Source organism: Scyliorhinus torazame, chromosome 9 (genome assembly GCF_047496885.1).
Source record: "Scyliorhinus torazame isolate Kashiwa2021f chromosome 9, sScyTor2.1, whole genome shotgun sequence".
Taxonomy (NCBI): Eukaryota; Metazoa; Chordata; class Chondrichthyes; order Carcharhiniformes; family Scyliorhinidae; genus Scyliorhinus; species Scyliorhinus torazame.
The window spans coordinates 266,791,088-266,807,778 of NC_092715.1; the positions used below are offsets into that span (position 1 = coordinate 266,791,088).

General features: G+C 48.0%; 1 protein-coding gene across 10 annotated transcripts in view; it reads left to right on the plus strand.

The window, feature by feature from the left end:
- c9h5orf63 (chromosome 9 C5orf63 homolog) overlaps positions 1-16,691 on the plus strand; it is a 45,151-nt gene that overhangs the window by 14,854 nt on the left and 13,606 nt on the right. For 2 of the 10 annotated variants that reach the window (XR_011949234.1, XM_072517432.1), the window contains exon 2: positions 14,381-14,452. Coding sequence is in view for 1 of the 10 variants with exons in the window: in XM_072517432.1 (XP_072373533.1) it covers positions 14,381-14,452 (72 nt within the window). In the remaining 9 variants the exon portion in view is untranslated. The other 8 variants (XM_072517437.1, XM_072517433.1, XM_072517440.1 and 5 more) reach the window with 8 other exon arrangements.

Below are 16,691 nucleotides of genomic sequence, written 5' to 3' on the forward strand. Positions count from 1 at the left end.
CGCTACCGGAGGAGGTGATGGAAGCAGGGACGATAATGACGTTTAAAGGGCATCTTGACAAATACATGGATAGGATGGGAATAGAGGGATCGGACCCCGGAAGTTGGAAAGACTTTAGTTTAGACGGGCAGTATGGTCGGTGCAGGATTGGAGGGCCGAAGGGCCTGTTCCTGTGCTGTACCTTTCTTTGTTCTTTGACACTCATCTTTCATTTAATTTAATTCCTATAATTTTTCCCCTTCTCCTCCCTCTTTGTGTGTCTGTTTTGTGTGTGTTTGGGTAGAGGGTGGGACGGTAAAAGGGGGTGTAGAAGATTAGCTGGCCGTTATTCTATTATAATTATTGCATGTCTTATCTCTATTTCTGTTATAAATAATCAGCTGTTGTGTTTCACTTACAAATCTGTCAGTCATTGGAGCAGCCTTGGGTCAAAGATCTCAGAAGCTTTGTACGAATCATTGGTTAATTCACTTGTGTTGGGAGTCCGGGGTCTGTGGGCTGGAATTGACCCGGCTCTCGCCCAGGGTGTCATAACAATTATGTAAAGATATTTTCATTACATTCTTGGAATAACGACATTTAGACCCAAATATTTTACACCACCCGCCTTGGAAGGAGCGGTTGGCTGAGATTGCCTGTTATTTTCCACAGGAAACCTGTGGTTCCACAGGGTGCAGACCCGATGGGCCGAATGGCCTCCTTCTGCACTGTAACTTCTGTGTCTGTGTCTGTGTGACCCAATCGAGTGTAGTATCTCCGGTCAAGCTGGGTTAGGGGAGAGATGAGTCGGAAGGGAAATGAGATAGAACTCTCGGGAAGAAAGGTATTGGCATCCTGTATCAGAGTGGGTACAACGTAGAGAGACAAGGGAAGTGGATTAGCGGAGGGGAAAAAATATGTAGATCCAATAAAATGGCTCAAATAGGTTGCCAGGTAATCTGCTTGATGGACTCAAATACACTCCGAGCTGAGCTGCAGGTCAAGATTCTGAATAATGTGCTATGAAAAATTGACATGTGGGCAAGAGGCCACAGACATTCAGCAATACCGTATATTTATACAGCACCTTTAACATAGCAACATGACCCAAGGTGCTTCACAGCAGAGACAATCAAAACCTTGCCACTCAGCCACATGAAGAAATATCAGGACAGGTGATCAACAGCTTGGTTGAAGTGGTAGCTTTTCAGGAGCTCTTTAAAGGAGGGAGAGGTAGAGGATTTTTAGGGAGGGAATCCCCGAGCTAAGGGCCTTGGCAGCTGTCGGCAAGGCTGCGAATGATGGGGCAAAGGAAGTGAAAGAAGATGTGAAAGAGGCCAGAATTGGAGGCGCGAAGAGACCTCATAGAGTCACAGGATTGTTGGAGGTCACGGGGATATAGAAATTCCAGATGTTAAAACAGTTCTTCCCCTTAATAACTTCTCAAATTAACTCTTGCAAGAAAATATTGGGATTTTTGTCCATTTATTACGGCAAAAAGAGCACTTATCATTCATTCTCTTTCCTACACGTGTTCAGGTCAATGTGAGGTTTCTCTGACCAAGGTTCAGGTCAAATTGAAGAGGCGCCTCGATGTGCCACCTACTGGCAGAATAGCTAAATTACACCATTAAAATGGATTTACCCACTGGTAGAGCCTTTCGGTTTGTGAATAAATATCAAAATTGAAATAATTTATTCAATGTATAACAGATTGTAAAGCAAATATCACCATGAAACGACATACCTCCACTCCTCCATGTTTTCCAATGTTTAAATGACACCAGCAAATTTCGAAGTACACTCACGTGTAATAATAATCTTTATTATTGTCACAAGTAGGTTTACATTAACACTGCAATGAAGTTACTGTGAAAATCCCCTAGTCGCCACACTCCGGCGCCTGTTCGGGTACACAGAGGGAGAATTCAGAATGTCCAATTCACCCAACAGCACGTCTTTCAGGACTTGTGGGAGGAAACCGGAGCGCCCGGAGGAAACCCAGGGAAGAACGTGCAGACTCCGCACAGACTAGGACCCAAGCCGGGAATCGAACACATGACCCTGGCGCTGTGAAACAACTGTGCTAACCCCTGTGCCACCGTGCCACACATGCCCATTTCTCATGAGATCTTCGGTATTTGAAGGATCGCCACAATCCATGTGCGTGTAATGTTAACGTGAATAAGTCATGGAACTCCCCAGGATATAAACTGAGTGAGAAAGATGTTGCAGCAGATTAATGGAGGGAGTGTTTATGGACATGGGGTCAGGAACACTTCAGGATCGCCCTCGAGTCTCCAAGAATTGCAGAATAATCCCCAGGACATTGCTGAGAGAGATCCTATAGAAAGTTCATCCTGCCGATCAAGAAATTCTTTCTCCATTTTCTTTCATCTGTCTCACTTACTCGTCATGAAGCTATTGGAGATGAATAGAGTTGCTGATTGACAGTCAAGAGTCATCCAAACAGATATGAAGAGTCCATTTGCTTTCCAATCAGCACAAGAATGCGTAGTGAGACCAGGTGTACTAAGTGACAAATGGCAGGAGAGTTCAATGGTGCAGCAGCCTAACTGGGCCGTAGTGGGGGGGGGGTCTTTGACTAAATCTTCAGGAATCCATCCAACAAGAACTGCTGATCTTAACGATATTCAATAGCTAAACCTGCATCTTCAAATAAGAGCCAGATAAATATTTTTTTTTTTGTTCTTTCACGGGATATGGTTGACACTGGCAAAGCCAGTATTTGCTGCCCTTCCCGAATTGTCCATGAAGTGACTGAGTGACTTGTTAGGTCATTGCAGAGGGCAGTTAAGAGTCCACGACATTGCAAAGAGTCTGGAGTCATCCGTCCACACACACACTCTGACCAGATGGAATTTTACAACAATCAGTAGCGCCATTAACCAGATTGGTTAATTGAATTTAAATTCCACCAGTTGCTGAGGTGGGATTTAAACCCATGTCCCCCAGGGTATTTTCCTGGACTTCCAGTGACATTACTTCTCCGCCACATTAAGAACAATGATAAACAAAGTATAGTCAACTTCTAAATCTCGGAATAGCAAGATGGATCTTTCCAATCCGGCATTTATGTGAGACATAGATGTAAAGGAACACAATCGTTTGTTACACAAATTTGATACTTTTCCATAAATGGTAGAAAAGACTTGCATTTATATAGAGTCTTTCTGGGACTTTGGATACTCCCAATGTGCTTTACAGCCCAATGAAGTACTTTTGAACTGTAGTCGGTGTGATTCTGTATGAAACTTAGCAGTCAATTTGCACACAGCAAACTCCCCCAGATAGCAATGTGATAATGACCAGTTAACTTTTTTTTTAATGCGATGTTGATTTGAGGGATAAATATTAGCCACGACACTGGGCAGGTCTCCACTTGTTCTTCTACAGAACAATTTTAACAGGTTCATTTAGCTCCACTTGTGAGGGTAAAGAGGTCTAATGTCGGATCTGAAAGACAGATGGCGGAATTCTCCGTCGAGTGATTTCCCCCGCTTCGCAGGCAGCGCATCCACGCTCGCGGGTTTCCCGGCGGCATGGAATGGTCACAATGAGAAACCCCATTGGCCGGCCACCGGAACCGAGGATTCCCGTTGCCGGCGGGACGGGGAAATCACGGCCAGAATGTCTGACAGCACAGTCAGTACTGCACCAAGTCTCGATCTTTGTGCTCTAGTCGTGGGGCGAGGCTTAAACCCAGAATCTTGTGATTCAGAGGCTGTAGTCCAACGAGCTGAGACAGAATGGCAACGTATGAACTGCCGCAGCTCTCTGTAAAATCAAAACTACCCAATTTAGTATGAATACATCTTCATCAGGAGAGAAGAGTTTAATATTTAAGGCAAAATGTTTCCAAACAAATTGGTGCACAGACTACACTAATTCTTACTTTTAGCAATCTAACGGTGCCACAAAAAGTGGGCCAAGCTATGGGATGTATTATCATTTCAAATATGCAACTCGGGCTCCACCAGTTGGTGTACTGAGGTAAATGCTGAAGATGCTGCTCCCTGGGAACTCAGAGGAGAGCCCAGGTCATTCAAAAGGAGATACTTGTTCAGGCCACAACTTGCTCGGAATTAGAGTCAGCCTGTCGTTCTTACCCACTTACATTGACTAATCTTCTTCCATGCCTGTCTCACCCGATCTCCCTGATTCAGGCCGGACGAGGTGACATTCAGGCAGCGCAACACATCCCCCGGGTCCAGCTTTGGGTCCAACAGAGTCACAGTGAAGGAGTACATGCAGCCAGACCGACTGAATAGTTTTAAAAATTTGTTAATGAGCTGGGGCATTTCTGGCCGGGACAGCATTTATTATCCATCCCTAATTGTCCCTTGAACTGAGTGTCTCGCGCGGCCATTTCAGTGGCATTTAAGAGTTAACCACTTTGCTGTGGGTCTGGAGTCACATGTAGGCCAGACCAGGTAAGGACGGCAGATTTCCTTCCCTGAAGGACATGAGTGAACCAGATGGGTTTTTAAAATAAATATTTTTATTGAAGTATTTTGCATTTTTTTAATTTTATTTTATTTTTTTTAATTCTCCTCCTTTTTCACATTTTCTCCCACATTTACATCCATCAACAATAAACAATAATCAGCAAGATATGTCAGTCCCCATAATAACAACGATCCCATCTACCCACCAACCCCCAAACCTCAACCCGCATGTTTACATAAACAAATGACAAAAAGGAATCAGGGATTACCCGTAGTCACCCTTAATCTTACACAGCTCCCCCCCCCCCCCCACCCCAGGTCTCCAGCTCCTCCCATCCACTGCCTCTTGTAAAACTCCTCCTCCCAACTTCGGTTCCTTCCCCCCAACTTTCCACCCCGGCTAGACCACTCGGACCCTGTTCTGCCAGACTCCGATAGCCGGAGCCCCTCCCCCCACCTCACTCCCGTTCACTGGCCGGCTTAAACCAGCCAGCGTGGAGGCCCCCGCCCGGGTCCCTTTCCCACTTGCCCGGCCCTAGGAAAGCCCAAAGATCCCCTTTTAGCACACAAACCCCGCATATCCACCTACACCCCAAAGAACCCTCATTTCGAGTGAAAGTCCCGTCCCTTCCCTTGCCCAAATATATACCACATTGGCTCCTTTAGTCGCTACACCCGCGCACAGTGATACAAAAAAGAAAATACAGTCATGAGGTTACATCGGCACATGGCCATTCCTCAATTCTGCCGCAGTCCTTCTGCTTTCGCAAACTCCTCCGCTGCTTCCGCCGTTCCAAAATAAAAGTCCCTGAGCTTGTAAGTCACCCTCAGCTTCGCTGGATATACAATGCCGCACTGCACCTTGCTAATGTACAGTGCCCTCTTCACCCGGTTGAAGGCAGCCCGCCTCCTGGCCAGCTCCACCGTAAAGCCCTGGTATACACGTATACCTGCTCCAGCCCACTGCACCACCCGCTTCTGCTTGGCCCAGCTCAGGACCTTCTCCTTCACACTGTACCTACGGAAGCACAGAGTCACTGCCCTTGGCGGCTCACTCGCCTTTGGTACAGGCCTCCACGACCGATGAGCCCGATCCAGTTCATATCGCGAGGAATCCTTCCCCTCTCCCAATAGTTTTGCCAGCATCGCGGCAAAATACTCAGTCGGCTTCGGTCCTTCAACTCCTTCGGGCAGCCCCACAATCCTCAAGTTCTGTCGCCTGGATCTGTTTTCCAGGTCTTCCATTTTTCCTCGCAGATCCTTGTTAGTATCCATCACCTTCCGCATCTCTTTCCCCATCGAGGCAAGTTGATCACCGTGCTGCAATAACGTCTCCTCCACCTCCTTCAGCGCCTCCCCTTGCTCTCGCACCTCCGCCACTGCGCTCGCCACCGCCTTGGTCACCGGGGAAATCGCCTCCTCCACCAGCACACTCAAAACCTCTCTCACCTCCTTCCTCATTGTCTCCATGCATTTCACAATCTGCGCCAACTGCTTTTCAAATTCCGCAGCCATCACCTTGGTTATTTCTTCAGCCGTAAGCAATGCGGCCTCCCCTGGTGCTCCAGCCTCCATTTTCCTTGGTGACCCCGCGGTGACCTTTCCACTCCCCGACGGACCTTCAGCTGTTTCATTTTCGGCCGTTTTCTTGCTCACCCTCGACATTTTTCTTTGGGGTTTTTCCCCCTCCTGTGTCTTCACTGTGCCTCCTCCGTGCCTTCTCCCTGCTTCTGCCGCCTCCGTGGACCCTGGGACCGGGCTTAAAGCCCCGACAATGCCGTTGCCGAGCGGGAGCCCTCCATTGTGCGGCCGCCTCCCGCCCGCCGTCACCGGAAGTCGCAGTATTTTGCATTTATAACAAACTAATAACACAATACTCAAATATTACACCATACATCTTAACGAACACCCCTACAACCGTATATAACAAATGAACAAGCACATCACCGCCCCCCCCCAGCCCCCCCAACAGCTGATGGTGACTAACTCTTTGCAGAAGGTGATGAATGGATACCACCCCAGTACAATCCCTCAACCCACCCCCTGACAGTACACTTGACTTTGTCCAGAAGCAAAAACTCCATAAGTTCGCCCAACCAGACCGAGGCACTGGACGGATTAGCAGAACTCGCCTCCGGGCTATTAACGAGGCAAAGGCGAGGACGTCGGCCTTCACCCCGGTCTGCAACCCCGGCGAGTCCGACACCCCAAAATTGGCCACCAAAGGACAAGTCTCCAGGTTGATATTAAGAATCAGTAACATGGTGTTAAGGAAGGAGACCTAAAAGCTTACCAGCCTGGGACACGACCAGAACATATGGGTCTGATTGGTCGGCCTCGCTCACACTTATCTTCCACCCCCGGAAACCACCAAGCCGTCCTAGCCTTAGTCACGTGTGCCCTGTGCAACACCTTAAGCTGGATCAGGCTGATCTGTGCACAGGAGGACGCGGAACTTATCCTGTGAAGGGCCTCACTCCACACCTCGTCATCCACAATCGGTCCCAATCCCTCTTCCCACTTTGCCCCCACCTCATCCACGGGAGCCGACTCTACCGATAAGATCTGCCCATAAATGCCTGAAATACTCCCCCCTCCGGACCCTGCTAATGATGGAATAGTCCCCAGCAGGGAGGACGCCAGTGCCAGGGGAAATAACAGAAAGGCCATACACACAGAATTGCGAGTCTGAAGGTACCGGAACAGGTTTGTCCCAGAACGTCGATACATTACCGACAGTTCCTCCAGACTAGCTAACCGTCCTTCCATGAACAAGTCTCCAAATCTCTCAGGACCCTTCCTTTCCCATGACCTAAACATTGAATCGGAACTCAATGACACAAATAGGTGGTTATCACAAATAGGGGCCTGCAATGATGTGGACCTAAGCTTAAAATGCTGCCTAAATTGCTTCGATATCACAAGGGTGGGCACAGCACCACCAGCGGGCACAGCACCACCAGCGGGTTTGACGAAAACCTTGCAGGGGAAAGCGGCAAAGGAGCCTTGACCAATGCACCTAATCTAGAACCCCTGCAGGAACCCGCCTCCACCTGTACCCATATAGAGCTCAGATCAGGGAGCCATCCCAACACCTTCTTAATATTGGCCACCCATTGGTAGAAAAGCAAATTGGGCAACGCTTCACCCCCCCCCCCCCCCCCCGACTGCCTAACCCTCTGAAGAACTACTCTACGTATCCTTGGTAACTTTCCCACCCATATAAAGGAGGTAACAAACATATTAACCCGAGCAAAAAAGGATTTAGGGAGAAAAGTAGGGAGAAAAGAAATAAAAACCTCGGGAAGATATTTATTTTAATAGCCTGGACCCTGCCCGCTAAGGACAGAGGGAAGTTATCCCAGTTTTGCAAGTTGGACTTACCCTTGACCAACAGACTAGCGTAATTCAACTTATGGAGCAGGGCCCAATCCTGGGTCACCCAGATACCCACATAACAGAACCTAGATCTGGAAAGCTGAAAAGATATCACCCCCAGATTGGCACCCCTCCCCGAGAGGGTGGGGGGGGGAACCGGAAAGTATTCGCTTTTCTCCAGATTCAACTTATATCCCAAGAAGGAGCCAAAACGCTTCAGTGGCTTCATTATTTCATCCATAGTGAGGACCAGGTTGGCGATATAAAGCAGCAGCTTTGCCACATATAGGGATACCCTGTGCTCCCCCCCCCCCCCCCCCCCATCTCTTAACCCCCTCCACTTTCCGGAGGATCTCAGCGCAATAGTCAAAGGTTCAATCGCTAGGGCAAACAGGGGAGGAGACAGCGATACCCCCTGGTTAATATACCTATTCAATAAAAAGTACCTTGAACTCAAGGTATTATCGTGGGGGCCTTATACAATAACCAGAGCCAAGAAATGAAGCCTTGCCCCAAACCAAATCTGCCCAGATTCTTGAACGGGTGCCCCCACTCCACCCTATCAAATGCTTTCTCAGCAGCCATCGATACTATCACCTCTGACGCGGGCAAGGAAAAGGAGGAAAGAACCACATTCAGCAACCTACGTATATTGACCGGCAACTGCCGACCCTTAATGAAGCTTGTCTGCTCTTCCTCCTGAAGACAGGGCTTCAAATGCAAAGCCAACACCTTAGCAAGGAATTTGACGTCAGCATTCAATAAGGATTTGGGCCAATATGACCCACATTCCGTGGGATCCTTATTTTTCTTTAATACAAAGAAATAGAGGCCTGTGAAATCGTGGCAGGCAGAGACCCCTGGGACAAGTAGTCATTAAATATGTCCACCATCAATAGAATCGGTTGGTCTTATTAAATCCGATACGAAACCTATCAGGGCCGGGAGTTATGCCGGTTTACATCAATTGAATACCTTTTAGTATCTCCTCCAGGCTCAATGGGACTCCAAATCCTCCAGTACCTATCTCTCTCTCTATCAACCACCAGAAAGGCCAACCCATCCAAGAACCTCAACATGTCCAAACTCTCCTCCGGGGGCTCCAGTAAAGATTCTTATAGAATGCCTCAAAAGCTGCATTCACTTTGACCTGGGAGGAGACCAAACTCCCGCTGGAATCCCTAACCTGTACAATCTCTCGGGAAGCTGTCTTCCGCCACCGCTGATGGGCCAAAAGATGACTGGCCTTCTCCCCAAACTCGTAACATACCCCTTAGAGCGCCGCAGCTGATTCACCGCCTTTCCAGTGGACATCAGATCAAACTGCGTCTGCAGCTTCTTCCTGCCTGCCAGCAACTCTAGGGTTGGGTCACGTGACTACTGATAGTCTATCTCAAGAATTGCATCAACGAGCCTCTGCTGCTCCGTCCTAGCTACCCTATCCGTCTACGCCTTATGGGAGATTATCTCCCTTCTGATGACCGCTTTCAGGGCTTCCCACAAAGTGAAGAGCGAGACAGACTCATTTTTGTTGAACCTAATGTCTTCTTCAACGGCGATAACCGTGAGCCCACAAAACCCCTTATCCGTTAGCAGTAATGCATCCGACCCCAGAACCAGGTCCACAAAGTGCGGAGCATGGTCCGAGATTATTATGACCGGGTGCTCTGCCTTCCTCACCCTAGAGAGACGAGACCTGCCCAGCAGAAAGAAGTCTATCCTGGAATAAACCTTATGCACATGGAAAAGAACCAAAAATTCCTTATCCCATGGGAGTAAAAACCACCACGGGCCTGCCCCGCCATCTGTTCCATAAAGGCCAATAGCGTCCTCGCTACCTTGAAGGCGCCAAAGACTTGTTGTGTGTCCAGATCAGGTATGGAAGCCACTAGTCACCGAACAAATGCCACATTGTTCCAATTTGGCGCATAGATGTTTATCAATACCATCATGGAATCCACCACTGTCCTCGTGGCCGAGAAAAAAACGCGTTTGTTAACCCAACAGTGACCAACAGGATAACATAAAACAACAACCCTCATAATAGTTAGCCGCCCACTAATAAACATACACTTTATGAAACAATAACAAAAAGCGCTCCCCCTCCTTATCCCCAGAAGAATGAAATTCCCACACACAACTTCAATTATATACAAGATACCCCAATTCCCTTCTCCACCCACATCAATCAAAGGCCTCACATAACACAGTTAACTACAGCCAAGTCCACGCTTTACAACAAAGCTCCTCCGGTGCATCAAAATAATAATCCTTTAACTGATATGTAACAGGCAGCCTTACCGGGTACACCAACTCCAAACCGAACTCTCTTCTTGTATAATGTGGCCTTAGCTTTGTGAAAGGCCGCCTTCCTCTTCGCCAGTTCGGCTCCAACGTCCTGGTAGATCCTAATGGGATTACCCTCCCACTTCCAGTCTCGATGTTCCTTGGCCCACATCAGGACCCGTTCCTTCTCCTGAAAGCTATGGAAATGAATGATGACTGCTCGCGGTGGTTCGTTTGACCGGGACTTCTGACAGAGTGTCCGATGGGCCATACCCTGCCCCGGAGTGGCCTCGGGTCCCCCCTCCCCCACCACCTTCCCAAACATCTGCGAGAAATAGGCAGTGGGATTTGGGCCCTCCGTCCCCACCAGCAGCCCCACGACTCTGAGGTTCTGCCTCCTCGAATGATTCTCGATATTCTCGAGACTTTGGTCCTCAACCTCTTGTTCTCGTTAGTGCCATGGCCATCTCCAATCAGGCAGCTTACTCACCAAGCCTCGACAGAGCCTTCTTCACGCCTTCTAACACCTCGCCATGTCCCTTCACTCTCTCGGTGGTCTTCTCCAATCTCGATTGGACTGGCCCCAGGGCCTCCTTTCGAAGGCTCTCCCACACCGCCTTCCGCGGTTTCTAAAATTGCTCATCACATTCCATCGCCAGCACACTGGCAAATACATCCACCATTATTGGGGCGGCCACAGTCGGAGATGCAACCTCCCCATTTTCTCCACAGAGCAGCTACGCGAAGCCTCACAGTCCATCGAAGAATAGCCACAGGCTTCTTACCACCCTATTTCAGCATTGTCCTGGTGAGCTGTGTCTCCAAATTGGTCAGTTTCCCACAGAAATCCGCCCAAATAAAACGGGTAAAAAGGGTTTAAAAACAAGTACCCAGGCGAGAGCTACCTTCCTCACTTATAGTCACCAGAAGGGTTTTATGACAATTGTTTCAGACCTTTAATTCCAAATTTCACCATTTGCCGCGATGGGATTTGAACCCTAATCCCCAGAGCATTGTATTGGAGAGCTCATCCAGTGATTGGCGTTCTCCTCCACTATACCACCACCTCCCATTTCCAACATTTTCTGTTTCTTTTACCAACTCTAACTGGAGCAATGTAATGCAGTCGGTGATGCTCATGTAGCTGAATAACAAGTTTGTAAAATACTCAAAATGATGACGGGGCCCACGAAAGAAAAGACAAAAGCACTTGCATTTATATAGCACCTTTCATGACTTCAGGCAATGGTATATTTGGGCGGCACAGTAGCACAGCGGTTAGCACTGTTGCTCCACAGCTCCAGGGCCCCAGGTTCGATTCCCAGCTTTGGCCACACTGCCTGTGCGTAGTCTGCACGTTCTCCCGTGTCTGCGTGGGTTTCCTCCGGGTGCTCCGGTTTCCTCCCACAGTCCAAAGATGTGCAGGTTTGGTGGAGTGGCCATGCTAAATTGCCCTTAGTGTCTAAAAAGGTTAAGTGGCGTTACTGGGTTATGGGGTTCCAAGGACCGGTGCAGACTTGATGGGCCGAATGGCCTCTTTCTGCACTGTAGGTTCTATGATTCAAAGTGGCTTTACAGCCATGGTGCTATGTTGGAAGTGTGGTCACTGTTGTAATGTAGACATTGCAGCAGCCAATTTGCACTGAGGGATAAATATTGACCAGGACATCAAGGAGAACTCTCCTGCGCTTCCCCAATATGGTGGCCATGATTTTTTTTAAATTTCCACCTGCGGAAGGTGTTATGGGCTAGGGTTTAGAGAACCCCAAAGTGTATCATGGAGTTCACCTGACCTACAACTTTTAATAGATTGTGGTATGGGGAGCACACGGCCCACTCTACAGGTGTGGTACAGCAGAAATGGAAAAGTATTTCTTAAAGCAAAACCATGTTTATTCTATGAACTCAAGTTAACCTTTTTAAAACATACAGTGAACATCTTAGCAACCATTAATTCAAATACAACCCCCAAAGAATACAACACTAAGTAATCCTTAATAAATTCCCAAACAACATCCATAAGACAAAAGACCCTTTTAACACAGAGATCAGGTTTAAATTCTCTAATGAGAGCAGTCATCCCTTTGAAATCACCCAAATGAACACTCTCTAGCTTGTAGAGAGATCCATGCACATCTGCTGGCTTTCACTGCAGCTCTTCTCTCTGAAAACAAAACTAAAAAAAAAACACACCCAAGCTTTTCTCAAAGTGAAAGTAAAAGCTGACAGACAGCCCAGCTCCACCCACACTCTGACATCACTGCAGTAATAAACACCCATTTCTTAAAGGTACACCCACGACAGTTATTCTATACAAAACACCCGTTTCTTAAAGGTACACCCACATGACAAAGGAGACCGAGGCCTGGTTTAACATTTTACCCAAAAGACAGTACCGCCAACAGAGCAGCACTGAGACAGTCAGCTGAGGTTTTTGTGCTCACGTCTCTGAGTGGGACTTGAACCCACAACGTTCTGATTTAAAAGGTGAGAGTGCGACCCAGTGAACCACCGTTAACCTAAAGAACAATTCAGTTATTTTAAATGCCACAGGAGAGAAAAGCTGGGCAGGCAGACCAGCACCTAGACACGGTTGTGATTCCTACTGCGTGCACTTGGTCGACATTGTTGGATTTCATTCACCTTACCAATAGGAAACTGGCCAATCAGCAGTCACCTTAATTCGCATTTTGCAACAAAACAGCAACTTGTATTTGCACTGTACCATTATTGTGGCAAACTATCAACATCCTGGGGGTTAGAATGACCTAAAACTGAGCTGGACCAACCATATAAACTCTGTGGCTATGAGAGCAGGTCAGAGGCTGGGAATCCTGCAGTGAGTAACTCACCTCCTGACTCACCAAAGTCTGTCCACCATCTACAAGGCATAAGTCAGGAGTGGAATGGAATACTCTCTACTTGCCTGTATGAGTGCAGCTCCAACAACTCAAGAAACTCGACACGATCAAGAACAAAGCAGCCCACTTGATTGGCACCCCATCCATCACCTTAAATATTTGTTCCCACCACCACTGACTGACACACAGTGGCAGCCATGTGTACCATTTAGAAAATGCACTGCAGAAACTCATTAAGGCTCCTTCGACAGCATCTTCCAAACTCTACCATCTAGAGGATAAGAGCAGCAGACACATGGGAACCTCACCATCTGCTCCAAGATACCATCCTGAGTTGTATCGCTGTTCCCTCACTGTCGCTGGGTACAAATCCTGAAACTCCCTTACTAACTGAACTATAGGTTTACCAGATAGATTACAGCGGTTCAAGAAGGCAGCTCACCACCATCTACTCAAGGGCAATTAGGGATGGGCAATAAATGTTGCCCGAGCCACATCCTGTGAATTAATATTTTTAAAATAAAGCAGGGCACTTCACAGCGAGTTCAAACAGTTCGATGATATTAGAGTAAAGGTCAAGAATGTTAATTATTGAATCATATATCACAAAAATCAGTCCATGGCTATGCCAGTCCTTTGTAGGTGCTATCCAACGACTCCCACCGCCCGGTTCATGCAAGCGTTTTGGGTGTTTTCCAATTCTCTTTTAAAACTGACAATTCTTGAATTAGTTTCCAGCTGGGAGGAGCTAACCTTTTAAGGAGAGTTTTGCAGACGATAACTCACCCTGTTGTAACCATTCTGCTCTGGTTCTTTGTACCTTTACCTGCTGAGATTGTCCAGTATTTTCTGTTTTTTGTATCTTAAATGTGTGTCCTGTGGTTACCACCCCACCCCAGGTCAGTGGGAATAGTTAATGCCGCTTCAAATATTAAGAAATAGGCTTTGCACAGACAGATTCTCAAGGCACAGCCTGGGTGTGTGAAAGGACATTTCATTTAGTCCCAGCTCCTTGACTCCGAAAGTATTGATTACTCTACTCTCCAGATTTGCCAATCAGAAACAGAGGTTAAACTGAATTGCAGCTTCTGCAAACTGTCCCGCGCTGTCTGCTGGTGTTAAACCTGCCAGGGACTGTAACAAACCGGGAGTCATGTGACCCGCTGTCATGTGACCCAGCTCCGCCTGATCAGAGTGACTGGTCACCCGGCAGATGTAAGATTCGCTTCCCCATCAGCAAAACCTTTTGTCGTAGTTGCGTTTAAAATCTCAATTCTTTAACTGCTCAGCGTTAGCCTCACCTGTAAAAACCTTAAATTCTTCCGCAGAATGCAGATAATTCGGCAATGCCCAAAGGTTGCACGAACATTGACTCACCCCCTCTTTTTTTTTTGGCTACATTTTCAGCTGCGAAGTGTGATCAGACGTGAACAGCGAGGGGCCGAGACACCAGCTCGAAGGCAAAGTGGCCACAACACAGTGAGAAGTTTGGTTTCCCTGTGGGTAGGTGGGGGAGGGGGTGATTGCGGCCTGAGCTGATGGACAGTTGCACTGGGAGGCTGCTGAGCATTGATAGAGGACAGCTCTGGCTGCATTGCTGCAGAGTTACAGCACCTGCAGTGCAGCCTGCTGAGGAGCGGGCGATGGGTGTTTTAATGCGCTGAATAGCGCCCTGAAATGTGGTCACCTGAGACATCATGGACATGATGATAATCTTTATTACTGTCACAAGTAGGCTTACATTGACACTGCAATGAAGTTACTGTGAAAAGCCCCTAGTCGCCACACTCCGGCGCCTGTTCGGGTACACTGAGGGAGAATTCAGAATGTCCAATTCACCTAACAAGCACGTCTTTTGCGACCTGTGGGAGGAAACCCACGCAGACACAGGCAGAACGTGCAGACTCCGCACAGACAGTGACCCAAGCCGGGAATCAAACCTGGGACCCTGGCGCTGTGAAGCAACAGTGCTACCCACTGTGCTACCGTGCTGCCCTGATCGAATCACATGCATTTCAGAAGCACAGCAGAAGGAGTCCCTTTGGTGCGTCGTGTCAGCACTGGCTCTCCAACTGTGCAACTCCCTATAGTGCCATTCCCCCACCTTCTCCCCATAACGCCGCACCTTCCTCATTCCAGGGAACAGGCTAATTCCCTTTTGAAAGATTTGATTAAACCTGCCTCCATCACATCCTCAGGCAGTGCATTCCAGATTCCACTCGCTGTGTGGAAAAAGCGATTACTCTTTTTTTTAAATTAAGGGGCAACTTAGCGTGACCAATCCACCTAACCTATACATCTTGGGGTTGTGAGGGTAGGACTCACGCAGACACTGGGAGAATGTGCAAACTCCACATGGACAGTTACCCGGGGCCGGGATTCGAACCCGGGTCCTCGCCGCTGTGAGGCAGCAGTGCTAACCACTGAGCCACCATGCGCCCAAGCTTTTTCTCAAAGCACTTTTGCAAATTACTTTAAATCTATAGGGGCTGGTTTAGCACACTGGGCTAAATCGCTGGCTTTGAAAGCAGACCAATGCAGGCCAGCAGCACGGTTTGATTCCCGTACAAGCCTCCCCGAACAGGCGCCGGAATGTGGCGACTAGGGGCTTTTCACAGTAACTTCATTGAAGCCTACTTGTGACAATAAGCGATTTTCATTTTCATTTTTAATTTTCATTCTCGATCCTTTCATGAGTGCAAACGGTTTCTCCTTATCGATTCTGTCCAGACCCCTCGTGATTTTGAACAACTCAATTAAATCTCCTTCCAGCCTTTTTTGGCCGAAGGAAAACCGTTCCAGCTTCACCAATCTATCTTCACGACTGAAATTCCTCATCACTGGAACCATTCTCGTGACTCTCTCTACACCCTCCACATCTTTCCTACAGTGTAGCTCCCAGAACTGGGTACATATTCTAGCTTAGGCCTAACTAGTAACTTATACAGTTCAGCATAATCTCCTTACTCATATACTCTGTGCCCCTGTTAATAAAGCCCAGAATGTAGGGCAGCACGGTGGCGCAGTGGTTAGCATTGCAGCCTCACGGCGCCGAGGTCCCAGGTTCGATCCCGGCTCTGAGCCATTGTCCGTTTAGAGTCTGCACATTCTCCCCGTGTTTGCGTGGGTCTCACCCCCACAACCCAAAGATGTGCAGGCTAGGTGGATTGGCCACGTTAAATTGCCCCTTAATTGGAAAAAATGAATTGGGTACTCTAAATTTATTTTTAAAAAGAATAAAGCCCAGAATGCTTAACGAACTGCCCTCTCTTCCTGCCCTGCCATCATCAGTCATCTGTGCACATAAACACCCAGGTCTCTGCTCCTGAACCCTCTTTGGAATTGTACTCCGTATTTAATATTGTCTCTCCATGTTCTTCCACAATTAATCACTTTAAATTTCTCTGCATTGAACTTCATCAACACGCTCTGCGATTGAGTGTGTGAGGTAGTTTATTTTGAGCAAGGCTGACATTGAAATTACATCAAAGCAGTCAAGATACTGACAGGAGTCTGGGAAATTGATGTAAATTGGGTTCCAGCATCGAAGTCAACACTTTTTTTGCCCAGGACCCATTTTTACCATCCGGCCATCCTTCGGGACCACGCTGGCCGACCTTCGGGACCCACGCTGGCCGACCTTCGGGACCCACGCTGGCCGACCTTCGCGACCCGCGCCGTCCGACCTTCGCGACCCACGCCGTCCGACCTTCGCGAC